The sequence below is a fragment of the Lepisma saccharinum genome, chromosome 6, assembly GCF_977018435.1.
Source record: "Lepisma saccharinum chromosome 6, izLepSacc3.1, whole genome shotgun sequence".
Classification (NCBI taxonomy): Eukaryota; Metazoa; Arthropoda; class Insecta; order Zygentoma; family Lepismatidae; genus Lepisma; species Lepisma saccharinum.
The window spans coordinates 93,137,458-93,160,172 of record NC_139234.1 but is presented as its reverse complement, the minus strand read 5'-3'; the positions used below and the strand labels follow the sequence as shown (position 1 = coordinate 93,160,172).

Sequence of the window (22,715 nt, the reverse complement as noted above, 5' to 3'; positions counted from 1 at the left end):
GTTACATTGTTGTAATATAGTAACTTAACTGTGAAAAGAAGCAGTCTGTTTTATTTTTATTTCAGATAAAAAAAAATTTGATCACATTATTTTTTTTTATTTAAAATTATGAATCCCAAATATCATCAGGTAATTCAAAGTCATCATTGTTTTCACAAAGTCTCTTGATGTTTTCTGTTACATTAAATTTTAAAGATGGTGACTTACTCTTTGTGAAAAAGAAAACTCCATACTGGATCTATGTTACCTAACTAACTAACTAACTCTCTAGCCTTCTTAAACACGAAGGTTCATGGCTGCAGCAATACAGGCCTTCCATCTGTCCCTATCTTGAGCAAGATCTATATATTCTTTTCCATCCCTACCGATTTCCTTTAGGTCCATCTCAACGTTGTCCCTCCATCTTCGTCTTGGCCTTCCTACAGGTCTCTTACTATCAGGTTTCCCAACAAGAATCCTGTAAACTCCTCTTTCCTCTCCCATTCGTGCCACATGGTCTGCCCACCTAAGTCTTCTTGATTTAATTATTCTAATAATATATGGACTTGAATACAAATTATGTAGTTCTAAATTATGTAACCTTCTCCACTCACCTGTCTCCTCATCCCTTTTAGGTCCAAATATTTTCCTAAGGATCCTATTTTCAAATACTCTCAATTTATGTTCCTCTTTCAATGTAAGGGACCAAGTTTCACACCCATATAATACTACAGGCAAAATTACTGTTTTGTATATCTTAACTTTTAGTTTCTTAGATATTAAATGAGAAGACAAAAGTTTATGAAGAGAGAAGTAACATGCATTTCCTGAATTAAGCCTACTTTTTATTTCCTCTTTAATATAATTTTCATTTGTTAATATTACTCCTAAGTATTTGAATTTGGAAACTGGTTCAAACAAGCTGTTATAAATAATTAGATTTTGATTATTACCTAACACTTGGTTTCGGCCTGTAAGCATATATTTAGTTTTCTCCTTGTTAACTTCCAAACCTATCTCTTTAGCAGTTTTGAAAAATATTTTAGCATTATTCTTAATTGTATTTATATCATCCCCTAATAAGTCTACATCATCTGCATATGCTAACAACTGAGTCACACCATTTAATTTTAGTTCTTCTTTAGTTTCTTTTACCTTCCCAACAGGATATTCTAAGGCAAAATTAAAGAGCAATGGAGATAATGCATCTCCTTGTTTTAACCCATCATGAATTGTAAATTTGTCAGACACATTAATACCCACACGAATTTTACTTCCTGTTTCACTGGTGCATACTTTTATCATATTAACAAGCTTCTTAGGTATTCCAAACTCGACTAATATACCAGGTGGTTATAATTAAAGTGACGGTGTTCAGAGTGGTACAGCACGGGCTGTAATGAGAGTAGCACTCTGAAACTTCGTAGATATGCTAATGAAGCAATGCGCTCGCGAATTATGCAAAAAAAAAAAAAAAAAGTTCCAATTCTCGCCACCAGGGTAAAAAAAATGGCGCTGTAAGCAGTCAAAACTTGGTAGAGTTACAGGAAAAACACTATAAATCGCAGAAAACAATACTCTACAAAAATATAGCTACAATTTCACTATTCGAATTACATGAACATTACTAAAGGAAAAAGCAACAAGCGTCACCAACAACAACCAGGGAGCTCACACAATGGTTAGGCAATGTCACCGACTTTGACGTCAGAGTTACGGAAAATTCCACGTTTTGACTGCTTACAGCGCCATTTACCCTGGTGGTGAGAATTGGAACTATTTTTTTTGCATAATTCTCGAGCGCATTGCTTCATTAGCATATGTACGAAGTTTCAGACTGCTACTCTCATTACAGCCCGTGCTGTACCACTCTGAACACCGTCACTTTAATTATAACCACCTGGTATTATATAATTTATCTCTTTTGACCGAATCATATGCTTTTTTTAAATCAATGAATAGCTGATGGACACTTTGATTATATTCCCACTTTTTCTCAAGTGTCTGTCTGATGTGAAAAATTTGATCTGTAGTTGATCTGTTACGTTTAAATACACATTGATAATCACCTATAATTTCATTATCATATGGGGTTAGTCTTGTTAAAATAATGTTAGATACTATTTTGTTGTTGAGAGTAGAGAAATTCCACAGTAATTATTGCAGTTCATTTTATCATCTTTTTTAAACACAGGAACAATTATGGATTCTTTCCACTGTTGAGGGATTTCTTCCTTATTCCATATTAAACAAATTAATTTATGAATTTGACATATTAACAAATTTCCACCATATTTAATTAACTCAGCTGGTATTAAATCAATGCCAGGTGCTTTGTTATTCTTTAGCCTTTTAATAGCATCTTTAACTTCAATCAAGTTAGGTTCTGGAACTAAAGGTTCTGCTGTGTGTACTTCATTTACTTCTGATTTATCTCCTACATGAACATTTAAAAGGTCATTAAAGTAGTTCTTCCATCTATTTAGAATATCGCTTGGGTCAGCTAGAAAATCACAGTCTTTATCTTTTATCAAGTTTACTTTAGGCTGCCACCCCTTTCTATACTCATTTACACCTTTATATAAATCTCTGATATTTTTATTTTTGCTGTTTGTTTCAATTTCGTTAATTTTGCTTTTCAAGTAATTTCTTTTTTTACTTCTAAACGTGCAGTTAACTTCTCGCTTTATTCTATTATAATTGCTTAGATTTGTATCATCAGAGTTATTTAACCACCTAAGTCTAGCCTGATTTCTTATTTCTATTAGATTATGACATTCATTATCAAACCATGGCTTACTTTTTCTCGGTTTATGGTATCCTATTCTTTCTTTAGCTGCTGATTCTATTGCATTACGTATGTGCTCCCAATTCTTATTTACGTCTGTTTCATTTATATTTTCATCATCATTTAAATCCTGCAAAACATCAAATCTATTTGACAGTTTAATTTGGTAATCTTTCTTAATTCTTTCATCAGTAAACTTTCCTGTATCAAATTTTATAACTTTTAGATTTTGTTGCTTATGATTTATCACTGCGAGTCTTTCTCTTAATTTAGCAATTACTAAATAATGGTCACTGGCACAGTCAGCACCTCTATGTGTACGAACGTCAAGTATACTAGTATGCGTTCTCTTATCAATGAGAATATGATATATCTGATTATGAGTTTTACCATCTGGAGAAGCCCAGGTATGTTTATGTATATCTTTATGTTTAAAAGTTGTACTTTTCATAATTAAATTCTTTGAGGTTGCAAAAGTAATCAATCTTATACCATTATCATTACTTAATTCATGAAGACTTTCTTTACCAATCGTGGGTTTAAATGTCTCTTCTTTGCCAATCTGTGCATTACAGTCACCTAACAGAATTTTCATATCATAATGAGAAAATTTATCAAAGACCTGTTCTAACTCTGCATAGAAATCATCTTTAGTATTATCATCTTTATCCTCCGTTGGTGCATGTATGTTTATTAAAATGATTTTACACCACCTACCCTGTAAAACTGCATATGATATCCTATCATTAATAAATTCTACTGTTTTAAGAGCAGAGATAATTCTATTGTTTATGAAAAAGCCTGTTCCAAAATTATGATTTTCAGTACCACCATAGAAAAAAGTATAATTTTTAGTTTTACAATTCCCTACTCCTGGCCACCTAACTTCCTGGTCAGCTACTACATCTAATTTATAGTTAACTATCTCATTAACTGTACACTGAAATGCCCCAGGCTGGTAAAGGTTCAGAACATTCCAGGTGCCTAATTTAATATCCTTATTCTTAATGTAGATCTTATCCTTAGTCCTGGGACCTCCCAAAGTAGTCCCTGTCCGGAGATCCGAATGGGGGACTATTTTACCTCCGGAATATTTTACCTTGGGAACATCCATGTCCTTATATTGCTGTTTCTTGACATGTCTTTTTACAGTGCAGAGTTGTCAGCTCTAAGCCTAACCCCCAATATGAATGGAGGACCGCACCTGTCGTTGGTCAGCGGATCCCTCGGATCTAGCTGGGAGGATCACATTGTAGTCTACCAACCATACCCCACTTCTGCGAATTGTAGGATGCTCATAGAGCCATGACAGGACAGCTCTGTAAATCCCAACAGAGCAAAATGTTGACCACTTCACTCTGTTGGTCGACTAACTGTAGCGAACAAGTCACTGGGCCATGAGGTCGTCACACCCCTATGCCAATGGATCTATGTTATCATTTTCATTATTTAATTTATGCCAGTGTTCTTCTGCAATGAACGAAGCTTCCCAGACATTCGACTCTATGTTTCCCGTTAATCTTTTTAAAACCCTTCTCTTTTTAATCAAATACTGCTCCATCCACAAAAATACAGTACGCTGAGTGCCAACATATTGTGGGTCCTGCGTAGAAATTTCAGTTGGTTCTATTTTCTTTGAGAGAACAGTGGTGGTGTTGCATACCACGATATCATCACTCAATTTATTTGCCTGTTTCAAGAGGATGAACCAATAGCTGGTTTCTGCAAGATTGTGCTGCCTGTCTTACATCCAATGAAACTATTGAATTTTTGCTTGAGTTTTTACATGAGAGGCTAATGTCCAAAAATTCGTAACCTCAAGATTATCCTCCTGTCCCACCCCATGGCCATGCGGTCTAAGGTGTCTTGCTTTGGGCTCTGGCTCCGGCTACGGGATGTGTGCAGGTTCGAGTCTCCTGGAGGAAAGCGTAACAACTTTTCTCCTGAGATTTCGGCCTGTGTATGGGACCACCCAACATCGCTAGGAAATTGTGGGGCTACAAATGAATAGCGTAACCCAGTCTTAAAAATCTGCAACAACGACGGGGGTTGGTCACCCTGTAACTGGTTGGATGATCTTACACCTTGGGTGAGTGAGTGAGTAGAACCAGGTGAGAGTGAAACCGGCAGTCAGTAGGTAGGCCCTCAATGAGCTGGTGTACCATGGGTTATTAAGATTATCCTCCTGGCAGTGACGTGCACTGAGGAGTAGCTAGTCTAGCAGAGATAGATCAATCAATCTCGCGTCTCTAATTATTTTCAAATCACAATATTTATTATCTTGAAGCCTCAGTTCATATGCAACATTTCTTTCCATGTGCTTCTCGCCCCTCGATGTGATGAGCGGGCAAGGCTGAATACCCTAGCTGGCTCTTCTTCCGCCTTACCAGATCCAGGTATAGACAACCGCCCGAAGAAAAAGCGAAGATTTCTGCCTGTATCTCCCTTGCCCCCTCGCCCCCCGCTCCCATGGTTGAAAACCCGTGGTTTCAGGTCCTCCAGTCTATCTCCTATAGAACAGATAGGGGATAGGTTTCCCTTCAATTCCTTTGTAAATCCTCTAAAAAACTCAGGGGAAAATTTTCTGCAGTACTTATGTTCTCTGTATTTACACAACCTTTTAAACGTTGTACAATATGTATGTATAATATGGGATGTAGTTTTATTTGTATATAAATGGGAAAGTACTTGTATTATGTGCAGACAAAAATGTTATGGTTTCTTTTCTTTTTTCAAATATGGAATATATAATGATTAAATAACAAATATTTCCTCACGCTCTATTTCTCACTCTCGTTTTAGTAGTGTTTTATTTAAGTATACTAATAATTTGGCCTCCAATAAAAAAATGGGTAAGCTAAACAGTCATAAATACGGATGTATTAATTTGGGCAAGAAAATGCACGTTCTAATTGTTGTTGTTGGTTTGGTTTATTTTACTTCATATTTCTGAAACATTTGGTTATCGCGAAAATGAGGATGAGTGATGATATAATGAAATTGATGAAGGGACCTCACAAAGAACAATTCAGGCCGGGATTCGAACCCGTGACGAGCGTTCATTCTTCTTCCTATGTGTTGTACTCTGCAGTGATTAATGAAATAATTTGGAATGTAAAATGTATCCCAGAACTAAAAAAGCCAATGAATATTGTTGAAGAAACTACAAAAAAGAGTGTTTTGTTAACTGTTCATCCCCTCTAATATATTTAATTTTTGCCACCTTCCATCACTTTTTCTAGCTGTATAGATTTAATCGCGATAAGTAGCTAATGAACTTATGGAAGTCACGAGGGACAATCATAAACAGAGAACTCTGGACTCCTGATTTCAGTGCCCTGCAGATGCACTGGGAGGAAATTATTTGTATTTTCTTTTTCCTTTCTTTAGTGTTGCTTTTCCATCACTTTACCTAACTTCTGCCATGACGATGAACGTTGATTAAATTAAACGGATGAAAAGTGGTTACAAAGGAACACTCATGCACAGGCCAGGGCTCGAGCCCGGGTCCTTCAGTAATGAGATCGTGAGATGAAGAAATTAGGGAAATCAAGCAATGCAAAGTTTTTGGAAAAACGTTAATCATATACAAATACGGTGTTTCAAAAATCCAATTGAAGTTTACGTACCACTGAGTAAATACACAGTTTGCTTTACCGATACCCAAGTATCCGAATAGTTAGAGCTTTCCACTCATCTTTGTTGTCGGCCGACTTCCGTGGGGGAGTGCAAGTGGCCCCAGATCGGTACCAGGTGGATGCACATAGTGGTTTGGATCCAACTTTAAACTGTGGGTCCAGTCCCTATTAGCTTTTATGTACATAAAGTGGACTTAAGCACCAAAGCAATCAACCGCAGGGTAGTGGTTATCACTGCATGCTATGACACCAGGAGTTCTGGGTTCGAACCCCGACCTCTGCATTGGTGTTTTTTGTGTTTGTCTCTTCATTAATTGTATTGTACCATCTTCACAATTAACCAAATGTGACAGCGACGCTAAGTAGCATAAATCAAATCATTTATTGATTGTTTCATTTGGTTTGTTTTACTTCGCTTTTCCTACACTTGTGGCTAATCGTCAAGATGGTACGATAAAATTGATGAAGGGACAAACACAAATAACACCCATGCCCAGGTCGGGGTTCGAACCCGGGATCTCTGGCTTAATAGTCAAATCAACATGTTTTGGATTTTCGAAAGTGGGTGGGATTAATGTGTGCTTCTTTTCAGTATTCCTTCCTCATTTTGCAATCCTTTCCTTTATTTGACGTTCTGTTTTTAGGAATACTGGGCCCTAAAGGGGGAGGGGGATTATGACCCACACCAACCTCCCTTGGGCACACCACTGATTGCTACCCCAAGTGTCGACATCACCGCACGTCACTGCCTCCTGCGATTACTTCAAAGTAGTAGTTTACAGTACACATCAAAACTACATTTAAGAGGAAAGACTTCACTAAGTTTCAACAAAATGCTTTGAACTGGCATCACAGTCTCTGAAGATTTCTTATTATTTTGCCGAAGTGGGGAACCAAGGGACAAGTGGGGGTGGGGGATGATTCAGTCTACAATATTTTTTTTACAAATCAATTAGAACAACAAGAACTTGTTATTACTGTAGTGAATGCAGCAGGCCAACTGGTATTGGATTCTATGTATTCCAAAACATGAATGAAAGTGACTTGCTTTGATTAAAAATGTTTCTGCGCAAGCCAATCACTGATGACAACAGTGATAAAATACTGGTTTATTACCATCAGGATAAACAGAATTGGTAACATTTCAGTTGAAATCCAGTTCTCTTATGTTTGCGACGTAAATAAGTTTATTGGCTCTAATTTGTGCATATTTTGTGTTATGTATAGTGTGTATATATTTATAAATGTCTCATAGGTGTGTTAACCACCCAAACCTTTTTTGTTATATTTGCGGTGAGTCAGTGATGGGTCCAGAAGTAGCAGTTGGGAGGGGCAAATTTCAGTTGAGTGCCTCACCTCACCCAGAAGCTTTTCTGACTGACACTTGCACCATTTTATATAAACAATTTATTGTACTTTAAAAGGGAAACAAGCTGACTTTCATGTTTTAGAGATTAGAGTATTTTTTTCACAAAAATAGGTGTCCAGGCCTGGAATAGATTTTTTTTGTGAGTAAAAAATTAGATGATGATTAGATGATTTATTGAACATGCATATTTTTCTGGAGCGTAAATATTTCTTGAACCTGTTTCGATGGGCTGTTATCTCAAGGGGTCTTGGCTTCAATCCTATTTTGGGGCACATTGCACCATTGTTAGGATCCAAATTTAAACTGTATGTCTAGTTGTGATTGACATATCTGAGGATAAAGTTGATTTAAATCAAACTTTGAAAAATATTCTCGACATTAGATCTATGATAAAAGAATATTTGGGCTTTCAAAAATATTAGGCATAATAATATATCCAAAAACCTGCCAGTTGGGAGGGGATAATCTCTATTGCCCTCCCCGGGAATGTGCACCCTGCTGTGAGTCAACTTCAAAATCTCAAAAAAGAAACATAATTCCAGTGATTAGGAAATCATATGAACTATATTTTAGCTGCAAAATAGGTGACCAGGATAAATCTTGGGCCCCTCATGCCTGCTGTGTTTCATGTGAGACACTGTTATGTTATGTTTGTCACAAGCCTTTCAGAGTGCCCATGGTTTGGAGAAATCCATTGAACCACTCAACAGATTGCTGTTTTTGCATTACAAAAATCTCTGGAATAACTGTGAAGACTAGGCATAGCATGAAATCCAAAATACTATGATATTACTCCAGTTGGAAGGGCTGTGCCTCACAGTCGAGCTCTTCCCATGTTTGAACGAAGCTGAGGTGGCAGCGAGTGGATCATTCCAAGAAGTTGTAAGAAATTTCCTCTGAAATCACAAGGCAGGTAACTACAAAGAACTTGTTAGTGAGCTTCTTGATATCTACAGAAACTGCAAATTAATATGTTCTTAGAAATCCCATTTGTTGGTCGAACATTTGAGCATATCCCCTTCAGTAGCGGCTCGTGCCTAAAATAACAGGTGAAGAAGTATATTTATAGGCAATGAAAAACAAATAGTAAGTGCCAGTGCCCCCCAATTTAAAACGTATTTTTTGTCTTCATCCGTTCATCTGGAAAATGGTGTCGGCAACAAATTACACACTAAGTCATTTACTGGGTTCATTGTAGAAACCACAGCTCAACACATGAACACAACACACGATAGGAAACGCGAAACACACACGCGGAACAAGAACTCGCGAGAACGCAAAGATTTTGCCACAACCACTGGATGCAATGTTTTCTCCGACGAGACAACTGCTTCATCTAGGAGGCGACACCCGTTCAAGGCCAACGCTAGGTGACGTCACCGTTGCCATGACAACCGGCTAAGTTTTCCGCAACCTGGCGGTGTTTGCTCTTGGGTTGGGACGAACTCTTCACGTGCGTAGCGCCGAGCGGCGTGTTGTTTGAGTATTATCGTGTGCGTTCTGCTGGAAAATAGTTTAATTTAACAAGCAAATGAAAAATGTCAATATTAATTTGAAAATTAGGTGAAAACATCTGCACTTGTTGCACTTGGCCAGCCGCCACTGATCCCCTTCCAACAATGGCAGTGTAAGTGACGAACCTTGGGAATGCTTCCATCAGGAAATATACTCCATGGAATGCCTTTACTATGGTAAATGGAGCCCACGACTACTTCTGGACTCTCAAGAAAGATGTTCCTCAAGCTTAACACAGGCGAAAATCTGTTAGAAGTACATTTTAGACGAGCATACAGAAATGTGACACACATTAGTTTCAATAAAGCAAGCATATTTCGTTACAACAGAAAATTTGTATTTAAAAAAAATCTAAGCTCGATAGAGAAAAACAGTTAACAGATTTGAAATCAGCTGAAAAATCCTATAAGAATCATCTTTTCCATTTAACAGAGGAAGGTTAAAATTTGTTGTCCATTGTAATTAAGCACATGTTGCCTGCATCTGTTGACACAATTTCGACCTGCTAATGTGTTTTTTCACTAACCCAGTCCACTAATTGGAAGTCTCAAACTTAGCAAATACTGTACATAGAATGGCTTTGTCACTTATATATTTTTCTCACCCAAGAATTGTATTTTGGAAAGAAAATAATTCTGGCTTCCTTCATTGATTCATTTATAGAATTCTCTCTTGGGGTATGATGATAATGTTATCTATTGGAAAAATATCTCAATGGATGAGGCTTAATGCAGAAAACCGAGTGTAAATATGTCTTAAGGTTTCCACATTATAAACTATCAAATTGCACGACTTTTGAAACACACTGTACCTGGCAAAATCAGGAAATTTATTTAATGTGTGTGTGGGAGACGAGGAGCCAGAGTTTGAATAGTTATAAAGAGGGAACGGATTTATATGTAGTAAAAATGTGCTAAATATGTAAATACATATTCGATTATTTTCACCCAAATATGGAGTTAAATATGAACTTAAAATTGTAAAAAAATTACCTTCTTAATAATATAAGATACTACACGAGCTACATAAAATACAGTCTCTACATTGTAACTATTACTGTGACTCTATTGAAGAGAAACCAGAAGGGAATTCCATACGTGCCACAAAATTGTTGCTTCTGGCACTGCTGTCGGGCATGCAACTAGTAGCGAGGGTGAGATTAGCAATGGGCTGCTCGATTTGGGATTCTCTTCCAATGTTGCCAAATTGACGTTTGTAACAACAAGGAGCTTGAGCTCTCAATCTCTATTGTTAACAACAATTGTAAATAAACAGAAATATCAAGTGTTCTACAATAGCAACAGCAAATAGTTGAAAGGTATAAAATTGAGGAGAGGAAAAAAAACATTATTGTTCGGATGTGTAATCTTGTAAGTAATGCGCTGGCCACCGTAGCTGAGTCAGGGTGGCGACAGAACTGGAAAACCTGGAAAACCGGGAAAAGTCAGGGAATTTGAGGTGTCAAAAAAAGTCAGGGAAATATCAGGGAATTTTGTCTTCATTGATTTCTTTTAAAATTATCGTTATGGAACTCTGCACGGGAACAGGAAATCTCGTTCGTAAGTTTCGGCCTCAACTTTTAGGCCTCTTTTATGCGCAACACAACCACGGCGCTAGAAACCAGTGATGGCAGGAGGACAGAGAGAGAGAGAGAGAAATTTCTCTCTCCCGGGCTTCTCAGCGGGAATTTTAAATTCGAACACTCTTTGGAGGAAAATTGTTATAACTCGGGCACTGTGGGAACAATCTACTTCGGATAAGTTTTGTTTTGCAGCTAAAACATCATAGCATGCAACCGTGTACAGTTCAGAACGCTGGACCGAGGAAGGGGGGCTTGGGGCACGACCCCCGAATTTCAATGGAAAAAAAAACAAAAAATTTGAGTTTGCCCCTACTTTCCCCGGTATTTTTGGGGAGAGGACGCGAACTTTAGTATTCTTTTCAAAGAACGTAATATGTTTCATATTTCTTGGGTGCCATACAAGTTGAATAATAAGCCGAAATGTGATTATTTTTTTTTTACGAAAAATAAATTAATTTGCATTTTTGGAGGTAAATTATTATAACTCGGTCACTATGGGAGCAATCTACTTCGGATAAGTTTTGTTTTTCAGATATAATATCAGAGCATGCAACCGTGTACAATTAAGAACGCCGGACCGAGGAAGGGGGGCTTGGGGGCGCGACCCCAGAATTTCAATGATAAAAACATAAAAATCTGGAGTTTGCCTCCTCTTCTCCCGCTATTTTGGGAAGAAGGCGCAAACCGTAGTATTCTCTTCAAAGAATGGACGTTTCCAAAGAGAATAAAATATGTTTCATGTTTTTGGGTGCGATACAAATTTAATTTTAAGCTAAAATGTGAAACTTTGTTTTTTACTAAAAATAGGTAATTTGCATTTTTGGAGGAAAATTGTTATAACTCGGGCACTATGGGAGTAATCTACTTCGGATAAGTTTTGTTTTGCAGCTAAGACATCAGAGCATGCAACAGTGTACAATTCATAACGCCGAACAGAAGAAGGGGGTTTGGGGGGCGCGACCCCCGAATTTCAATGAAAAACTATAAAAATCTGGAGTTTGCCCCCTCTTCTCCCGCTATTTGGGAAGAAGGGGCGAACTTTAGTATTCTTTTAAAAGAATGGACATTTCTCAACAGAATGAAACATGTTTCATGTTCTTGGGTGCCATACCAGTTGGATAATAAGCCAAAATGTGAAACTCTGTTTTTTTACGAAAAATAGGTAATTTGCATTTTTGGAGGAAAATTGTTATAACTTGGACGCTATGGGAGCAACCTACTTCGGATAAGTTCTGTTTTCCAGCTAAAACATCAGAGCATGTAACCGTGTACAATTCAGAATGCTAAACCGAGGAAGGGGGGTTGGGGCGTGACCACCGAATTTCAATGAAAAAAAACAACAAAAAAATCTGGAGTTTCCCCCTCTTCTCGCGCTATTTTGGGGAGAAGGCGCAAACCTTAGTATTCTCTTCAAGGAATGGACGTTTCCAAAGAGATTGAAAAATGTTTCATGTTCCTGGGTGCGATACAAGTTGAATAATGAGCCAAAATGTGAAACTCTGTTTGGAAATGTGGCATGGATATGTTGCGGAGAGGGGGGAGGTTGGTCATCAATATGAATTTCCCAGGCTTGCTCAGTCGGTAACGCATCTGACTACCATGCTCAAGGTCCCGGGTTCGATCCCCGGCCGGTTCAAATCCAGGAACTTTTCTAACGGTGGAAGCGGCCCATCGCCCACCCAGCGTCGAATAACATGGGTACCTGGGGGAAACCCTGGGGGGTAAAGGCGTTTAGGGGTGTGATGCTGATCACATCACCCCCACTCACGACCCGATCAAGAAAGTGTGGGGCGTTACCCCCACACCAACTATATGCCTTCATGGCGTGGTGCTATGCACAGGAGAACACTTTACCTTTTTTTACCAGGCTTGCTCCAGACCTGTGTCAGAGTTTCCACCCAAACATAAGAGTATGAAGGACCGAAAGCACATTCGTGTCGTATTCAGCACCATGATACCATATTGTATCATCGAGCCAGTACGACCTTACTCTGATGATACCATATGGTATCATCGGGGGAGTAAAGGTTAAGTCTCTAAATATTACCTGGAAAATGCATTGAATTATCATTTTTTCTTGTCCATATGGGAGTAGTAAGGGGACTTGTCAACAGATGGAGGGGATAAGAGCGGGTGGTGCAGTCCGATAGTTGTTGGACGTCGTAGTAAGGCATTTTGTTGGGCAAACTGAAGGAACATGGAAACAAATAGGTTCCATTGATACATACGATTTTTGTCGAATATCGCCACCCGACAAAGTATCTCACTACAACATGCGACAGAAATTGCATTGACTGCAACATCCAACAAAAATTGCATGCATAAACAAGAAGAGCTTTAGACTGCAAATATGCTGCTGGAATTTTATTACTCTTCTGGCTCACTTCACCTTATTTAATGTAGCAGTGCTTACGAAGGTCTTCTTTCATCATCCTGATGTATTACTGGTTTTGCACAAGTTAACATACGTTTACAATGACATTGCACTATTCTTAGATATCAAGAAGAATCCAACCAAACGGGATATATATTGAATACTATCACGAAAAAGTGAAACATAAATCTTCATTGGTGAACGTTATAAAAATTGGCAAGTGCATGCTCCCAACCTTAAATTTACTGCAACACTAGTATTGCAATGAAATTAACGCCACTCTCTGTTCTGTCTGTTTAAACTCGTTAGAGATGGTCATTAATCTCTCACTGAGTAAGGTTAATGTCCAATATTATAAAATAAAGTATGTATTTATTATACGTAAATATTTTAATATCATATTTAATTGAATCATTCAATCATAAAAGCAAATCACTTTCTTCAAGAATTGACTTTTCTCTGCCAGCCCTGCTAAATTTTCCCTTTCCATCTACTGAGGGGTGGTCAGAAAGTAATTTCCAATTAGTAGGGACATTGATTTTTCGCAAACGCCAAAACCGTGAAAAATGGTAATTCCTGTGAAGTTATGTTTAGGAATGTGCAGTGATGTCTGGACACATTTTTAGCCCGTTCGAAATATAGAAATAATGCGAATTTGGCATAAATTGCGAATTGTTGGCATTTTTAGCAATTTTTTTTAAAAGAAATGTCCTAAAACAATGAAAAATTCCATGAAATCCAACATTCTTGTCTTTTCTAGGCCATGTTTGTGTACATAGAACATGCAAGTTTTCCAACATTTTACTCAAGAGTAAACTATAGAGTTATATGTACATGGAATAATTCCGACAGCCACATTAAATCATATAAAAGAGGCAGGGTTCTAACAGGAGATCGAGTGCGTATCTACCGTCACACGGGAGCCACATCTTCATATTTGTCGCACAAGATATGTTTTGAATTACCAAGATTAGTGCGCACCATCGGCATTTGTCGAGCGAGTAATAATGGAGCTCAGTCGTTAGAGCGTCTGACTACTATGCGAGGCACCCGGGGTCGATCCCCTGTGGGGGAGAACCGGGATGTTTTCCACCTATTCAAACTGCTCCAACACCCACCCAGCATCATATGAAGCTGGTACCTTGAGGAAACTTTGAGGAATAAAGGTAGCCAGGAGCGTGGTGCTGATCACATCACCCCCGCCTTCAAGCGTGATCAAGAAAGTGTGGGCCCTAACTCCACACCCCTATACACCTTCATGGAAAAGTGCAGGGGAGCACTTTACCTTTACTTCCTCAAAAATCTGTTTCAACATATCAAACTGTCTCGAAAATACGTAGACCATGTGACCTACAATTTAAAATAATAGTTTAAAAGCACAATGGAGTATTAAGTTTTGGTATATTTGGCAGATAAATGTTCTAAAACAAAAACGCGAATTTTGGGAAACGTAACACTAACAATGCCAATTTTTGGTGCCATAATATATCGGTATCGGTCACATGAGATTGATTGTTTTTAATTTTTTGGGTGCGTCGCCACGTATGGTCATTATGCACCCTTCAGTATATACGGGGAAAATTCCATTATCTAAAATTCTTACCTTAAAATTAAGGGGTATGAAAAATAACTTTCCCAAAATAACTTTCAAGATATCGAACTCTCACGAAGAGGCGTAAGCCATGTGACTTAGAATTTGAAACAGTAGTTTTAAAACACCATGAAGGTATAATTTCAGATATTTGTCAGAAAATGCGCTAAAATGAAAATGCGAATTTTGGGAAAAATAACACCATATAGTAAAAAATAAAAATAATAAGAAAATACACCAATTTGAAAAAAAATATCAAAGAGTCTGCTGATTAGGTATAAATAAAACAAGAATATCAGTTGTAATTTATTACATTAGTAACAGTGAGTCCTATCCTAATTTTCGGCATAGTCACCACCGTTGTTCTGGCATTTGTCATAACATGGCACTAAATTTTGTATGCCCATGTTATACGTATGTGTCTGACAGCAAAGACTGGAACTATCTCTACCGCAGTGTAGCTGTCAAATCCTTGCCCTGCCAGAAACCTCTTCAGTTAAACAAAGAGATGAAAGTCGGTACATTCAAGGCCAGGGCTGTACAGGGAGTGGTCCAAGATCTCGCACCTGAAGTGATGCAAAGGGCCCGTGTGTACTCAGCTGTATGGGGTTGTGCACATTTGATTGGCCTTCCGTGATTTGTCTGCACCATCGTCTAACCATACTATCACTCATGACGTCCGGTCTGCACACCTCACACGATTGCTGGTGGCTCTGTGCCAAATTCTGAGCATGCAAAAATTAATTACTACACGTAGGCTACATCGCAGTCAGTGGGATACTGTATGAGAGCTGCAATCTTGAACCTAGAACTGTCCTAAAACGGCTGCATTGCAACTGTACCAGATTATAGCTACATGCCACTTCTTCCTTCCTGCATGTGTGTGTGTCGCTCTCCGACCACTAGTGCTGCGTATAGACACCATTGGAGCTTTTTTCAGGATGCCCCTCGTATATGAACTTTCAGAAGCTTTTATTATTAGAGTGTTCCTGTTTTAATGTGTGGTTAACTAAATCAGGTACCTATACAATGCAATTCTATAAATTGCTTGCGTTATATTTCTAACACCTACATACCCTTTTCATCAGCATTAATGATATATCTGCATGTTGTCAGTTTCACAGTACTTCACTTGGATGTACTGTACTGAAGCAGAAATCCCATTGATAATGTAAGGAAATATGACACTTTATTTTGTTCAATTCAATTGTTTCACTTATATGAAAGAGTTAAGTTGTTTGCTTTACAGAGAAAAGAGAGAAGTAGCTTTATGTATTGAAAAATGAGTCCGCACTCATGGTTCTTGCAAGCAGAGGGTTCCAAACCTCAGTGGAAATATCAACATATAATACCGAGAATGTATAAGGAGACTGATATATTACAAATTGTATTTCTTAATCAATTACTCTTCAATCTTAACTCATTTAGTCGTAACTTTAAAAATAATCAAGCATTTTATTTTAAACTTGCTGCGTATGATAAAATTCCGTAATCCTTCCCTAGCTTATGAATTGTAATAATTTTCAAAATTCACTATTTTGCAGTTTGGATTCAAATCATAGAGAATAGAGAAATTAAGTCAATTTCATAGAAAATAATATTGGTACGTGGATCTGTATGAGTTTATTATTTCCATTTGAAAAAACATCGATTTAGTTTAGTTTGTAATTGTCAGGGAAAAATTTAAATTTTCGTCCTGGAAAACCTGGAAAAGTCAGGGAATTTCATTTCTGCTTGTTTGTAGCCACCCTGTGAGTGGTTAGCACATCACGCTACGATGCCAGGGGTCCTGGGTTCGAATCCTGGCCTGGGCATGGATGTTTGTGTGTGTCCATTCATCATATCATCACTCATCCCCATCTTGGCAAATTAGCCAAAAGTGGCACAAAAAGCGAAGTAAAATAAAGCAAATCAATCAATCAATCTTGTAATTAATGCAATTGGAGGATATAAAAAGTTGTAAACTTTCATTTGTGGGAAGAGATTTGTAAGCCTGCATGTTAACTTGGTTATTGGCTCTCGCTAAGTATTAAATAAATATTTTAATATTTTTTTCAGATATAATCTCTAACTGTGAGAAGGAGCTATTTGCAAAAAATGATAACATGTTTGTTGATGAAGCCTTGTTGTCGCACTTGGATGATGACCAGTTTAATATGGAGGAAGATGTGAATTTTGATTTCTTAAATTTGCCAAACACACTAGAATGCATGGCCCAGCAGAAGCAAATACAGCACAACCAGTTTGTTGGAGTACCTTCAGCTCATCAAGAAAACGACACAGCATCACCTCCGGCTGCCCAGCAAACCCCATCTGCAAACAGACTTCCTGTGTCATGTGCCCCGTTCACTCAGGTTTTGCCAATTCAGATTTCACCTTCAGTAAAAAATGTCGAAAAATGTGCCGATATTAATCAGAAAACTCGCCAGCCACCATCAGATGCACAAAAGACAGTTTTTCTTCAGCCGACTAACATCTGCATCTCCCAGCAACCAGCACACAACATAGTGCAGGCTCAAATCCAGCCGTCGATTCAGCAGGCTATCTTCAATAAAGCCCAGCCTGTAGGCAATCAGCAAGTTCTGCAACAGGTTCTTCAAAATTCACATGTCCAGGTGCAGCTGCAGTCTGTGAAACCTCAAGTGAAGCAACAGGTTGTTAAGCCAGCTGTTCAGAATCAACAGAGCCAGTTGTTACTGCAGGGAATGAGCCAGCTTCCAGGGGAAAAAATTCAGCAGGTGAGCATGCATATTAACCTCTCGGTCTTCAGTCTGGTTACGGATGATTTTCCTTCATTTCCAAATTGTCTTCCTAGCCAATTATTTCCTGATAACCTTTCTGTGCTTGTTGCAAAGCCTGAGCGGCCAAAGAACAAACTTCAAAGACACCCAGACTTCTCACTTCCAATTGTGGGAGTTTCAAGGGAGGAAAAGTGGTGTTGCTATATGCCTGAGTTTTGTTGTCACACCCTTTTTGCTATCAATGCGCCCTTCGCTTGCATTTCAGGGAGAGTCTGGGAATCTGAGACTCATTTGCTTGCTACACAGTGGCAACCATTAGGCTTCGCCATACTTGGCCTTGTTGAGGTTGCTAACTGTTTCAAAAGAAACTCAAAATGAAAAATTTGGCGACACGGAATATCACAAGAATTTCTCCTCACCACAGCAACTGGACCAAGCAATTTCAGCGGTTCATGTGACCCTCCCTGACAAAAATAGGATTTTGAAGTTTCTTTCTTTCACCGAACAGGCTTTGGTTAAAGCATTGTATTTGTTAAACTTTATTGTATGCTTTATTGATTGATTGGTTTTAGTATTGTGTATTAATATTATATATGTAGCACAATATTAAACAAAGACTACAGTACAATATGTTTTTGTTGCAAATTTTCTATTTACTATGTGTGAAGGTAAGCATAGGCATGACTTGATGTGGGCAAGGGGAAGCACTGCATCTCCCCCCTTACTTTGCCCTAAATTTTCAGGTTTTTAAAAATTTGCTACTGAGTAATAATTGTGATTTCACAAATGTAATTAGCAAATAATCCTGAACATTATTTACCGTGTTAGGCCCATGAAGTTTAGTACCTAATAATAATCACAGGCTAATTTCGCCCATCACACAATATGGGGATGAACCCTTAACTAAGACAAAATTGAGGACAATCCCCTAACAAGAAAGTAAAATATGTCCATGAAAATCTCCATTAAAGCTGGAAAGAGACTCTCAGTACACACAAGGACAAACACAGACAAACATGACTCCATGACCGACGGTGGAGCCAGGTACCAGAGCCATGTTGGCCTGCAAGAAGCAGGGGTGTGCTACGAGGAAGTGAGGTGCCTTACCAGAAAGCTGCACCTTTCACCCCTGTATGCAACTGTGGCTAAAAACGTTAAATGAAGGAAAAAATAATGTCCAGGAAGTAATTCAACCATTTTGTTGTATAAGGGAAAGAGTTTGATGTGTAATGCAGGAAATGTAAAATCTAGGTTTTACTGTAAAAACCTTTCATTTCTTTGAAAATGGTAGAGAGGATAACATTTTAGAAGGGAGGGTCAAATGAAAACCGTAATTTGTTTTTGTTTCTTATCTAGTAGATTTTTGTTTGTTGAACAAGTTTGCTGCATTTTAGCACAGACCTTTTACTGACCTACATACATTTACAGATTAACTATGTCAAAGCTTGCGATTTTATCTTCTTTGTCAATCTCAATATTCTCGATTTCAATTTTACTTCCACTGCATTCAGAATACTATAAGTCGTGTTTTTCTTTACTTTTTTTAATTCTCCCAACAAGAATTTTTGCTAAGCCATATCCCGGGTGTGAATACGTCGGTATGATTGGCCTTAATGGAACCCCTTTCTTGTGCATTTTGGGTATTCCAAATGCCACTGGGATAGTCTCATTTTTGCATGCGTGTCATGCATATATGTCACGTGAGATTGATTGATTGATTTAGAATTTGTGGGTGTGTTGCCACATATGACCATTTTGCACCCTTCAGTATATATGGGGAAAAATCCCCTTATGTAAAACCCGTACCTTAAAATTATAATGGGGTATGGAAAATCACTTCCCGAAAATCACTTCCAAGGTATCAAACTCGCACAAAGAGGCATAGGCCATGTGACCTACAATTTAATACAGCAGATTAACACCATGAAAGTAAAATTTTAGATATATTCCCCAGAAAATGCACTAAAATGATATTGTGAATGGGCGGGGGGGGGGGGGGGGGGGGCAACAATTTAGAAAAAAAATGACGAAAAATCAAGATCCTACCGATTAGACATAAATAAAACAAGAATATCAGATTTTACTTATTAGTTTATTTAGTTTATAATTTTCGGGGAAAAATGTCAATTTTGTCCTGGAAAACCTGGAAAAGTCAGGGAATTTCATTTCTGCTTGTTTGTAGCCACCCTGCAATTTTGACCACCTCTCTTTCCCTGATTCTATGCCCTTCTTCAATTATGTGTTCAACTAACCCAGTTCTTGGAGCTCCCTCTCTAATATCTTTATCATGCTATCCCCATCTAATCTTCATACTCCTTCCAGTTTGCCCTACATATCCCTTATTACATTCGCATTTTATTTTATACTCCCCATTCTTTCCACCCTTTTTATATTCAATAAAATGTTTTTCAATTGTTCTCGGTGCTCTCATTCCACATTCCTTGGTCACCTTTTCTATTTTATCTGAAACTCCTTTGAAATATGGGATCCCTGTGTATTTATACTGTATCTTTTCCCTTATTCTCTTCCTCAACACTTTCCTCTCCTATCATATCGTTACTCTTTTCTTTTTCCCCTCTTTCACAAATCCTAAGAGCATCCCTTTGTAGTTTCCTCAAATCTATCTCCTTGTAACAGTTCTTTTTTCCCACGGCCATGATCCATTTCTCTTCTTCCTTTAATTCTTCCCTGTGACTACATAGCCTTATTGCCCTTATGAAAAAGTTGAGAAACACATTATTCTTAGTTCTCCTTGCATGTTCCGATTTGTTATGAATATACAGGTCACCTGCTAATGTTTTGTACTACTATACCCCTGTCCTAATTTTCCGGTGTTAATACTCCGTAGGTCTAAAAAGTTAATTTCTCCCTTTTTTGTTTCTTTCTTAGTAAAACTAATCCTATCATCTTGTTCTCCTAAAATCTCAAACATTCTTTTCAGGTTCTTCTTGTCCCCTATAATCAAGGTATCATCTATATACCTCCCAAAGTATTTAATAACACCCTTTGTCTGTTCCAAGGTGATTTTTTCAATATAATGCATGAATATCCAGGATACAATTCCCGAGACAGGGTTCCCCATCGCTAATCCCTCCTTCTGCAAATAGATCTTGTTATTAAAAATTAAATAATTGTACGCTGAGCACAAGTGAAACCGTCTTACATATTCCCAGGCTACAATGACCCCTTTTTCCATTAACCATCTCATGAAGCAGTCTGCAGCTCTGTCCCTAGGGAAATTGGGGTATGGGTTAACAACATCAAAACTCATTATTCTATCTTCCTTAGTTATTTCGAGTTTTTCTATTTCCTTCTTCACCTCCCATGAATTCCTTATGCTATATTCTGTATATTTTCCCCAATCTCTTTAATTTTAGACACACGGGTTTTGGCTAAATGGTACCCCGGGTGTGAGTACATAGGTATTATGGGTCTTAGCGGTGTGTGCTCTTTGTGGGTTTTTTGAATTCCAAAGGCCACTGGTATACTCCTTCTTTTACAATTCTCAATTAATTTCTTTTCCTCGGTTCGGACCAAAGTAATACGAATTTCCACCCCTTTCTTGACCTCCCTTTTAATTTTACTTACAGGGTTTTGATCCACCACCTGATAATCATTACCATCGAAACACTCCTCCATTTTTCTTTCATATTCCTTCTTGTACATAACAACCATTTTATTTTCCTTATCCGATCTTATCAGAAATATGTTATTTTCTTAACCCGTTTTTTTAACATAACTTAACTTTCTTTTATACTCCTTGTGCTTAATTCCCCCTTCCTCCTGTTCTACTTTCCTCACTCATAACCATATCCATCCTAATCTGATTCTCGATGATGTCTTGTATTTTTTGTTTTACCTCCCTTCTATCGTCACCATCGTCCAGCCCTTCGGCCGCTATTATAAATTCCTCCTTTATGATCTTTTCTTCCCTAACGGCGAATTTTTGCTCTTTGCTCATGATTTCTTTTAAGTCCGTAGGGAGAAAGATCTGTTAGATTTAACACATTATCCTCATTTCTCACTTTTATTACGCCCCAGCTCCCTTTTGAGTATTTGCTTCCCTTTGCATCCCTTCCAGTCCTGGCTAACTTGTTTTGAATTATGATCCTATGTTTAGTTTTAGCAGCTTCAACATATTTGTGGTGCCTTTCTTCGATTCTTCCACACGTCACTCGGTCCAAAACGGCACCGAGCTCAAAGTGCAGATTTAAACATTCCTTATGGATCATGGCCGTGGGAGAAAAGAACTGTTACAAGGAGATAGATTTGGGGAAACTACAAAGGGATGCTCTTAGGATTTGTGAAAGAGGGGAAAAAGAAAAGAGTAACGATATGATAGGAGAGGAAAGTGTTGAGGAAGAGAATAAGGGAAAAGATAAAGTATAAATACACAGGGATCCCGTATTTCAAAGGAGTTTCGGAGAAAATAGAAAAAGTGACCAAGGAATGTGGAATGAGAGCACCGAGAACAATTGAAAAACATTTTATTGAATATAAAAAGGGTGGAAAGAATGGGGAGTATAAAATAAAATGCGAATGTAATAAGGGACATGTAGGGCAAACTGGAAGGAGTATGAAGATTAGATGGGGATAGCATGATAAAGATATTAGAGAGGGAGCTCCAAGAACTGGGTTAGTTGAACACATAATTGAAGAAGGGCATAGAATCAGGGAAAGAGAGGTGGTCAAAATTGAAAATAAACCATTAGGTAGATGTGTATGAAGCGGCATATATTTGTAAAGATAGAAGTAATAAATTGAACAGGGAGGATGGAAATGTAGATGAATTATGGATCCAAATGGATAAGAGCAAGGGGGATGGATAGGTTTCCAGGTCACTCCGGCCGTAATCAATGCGACCTGCGAGATCCAAGATTTCCAGTTTAAAATGAGGTAGCAGTAGGGGAGGGAGGGAAAAGGGGGTAAAGCAGGCAGGGGCGGAAGTCTGGCAACTTCCGGCATTCGGCGAGAAGCTAAATCAGTTACCATGTAGACAACGTTGCTTGAGGTGGGGTTTTAACGTGTAAATGACATGTTTTTATGGTCATTTTTAAGTTTGAGGTTCATGCTTGGCAATGTGAGAAAGTGAGTTTTTATGCGCACATAGGGCAGTTTTAACAAATACCTTTTACTAT

General features: G+C 38.1%; 1 protein-coding gene across 1 annotated transcript in view; it reads left to right on the top strand.

The window, feature by feature from the left end:
* SREBP (Sterol regulatory element binding protein) overlaps window positions 1-22,715 on the top strand; it is a 132,344-nt gene that overhangs the window by 14,991 nt on the left and 94,638 nt on the right. Inside the window, exon 2 of the mRNA XM_083124230.1 lies at window positions 16,895-17,574. Coding sequence (XP_082980356.1) covers window positions 16,895-17,574 — 680 coding nt within the window. The remainder of the gene's footprint in view (window positions 1-16,894; window positions 17,575-22,715) is intronic.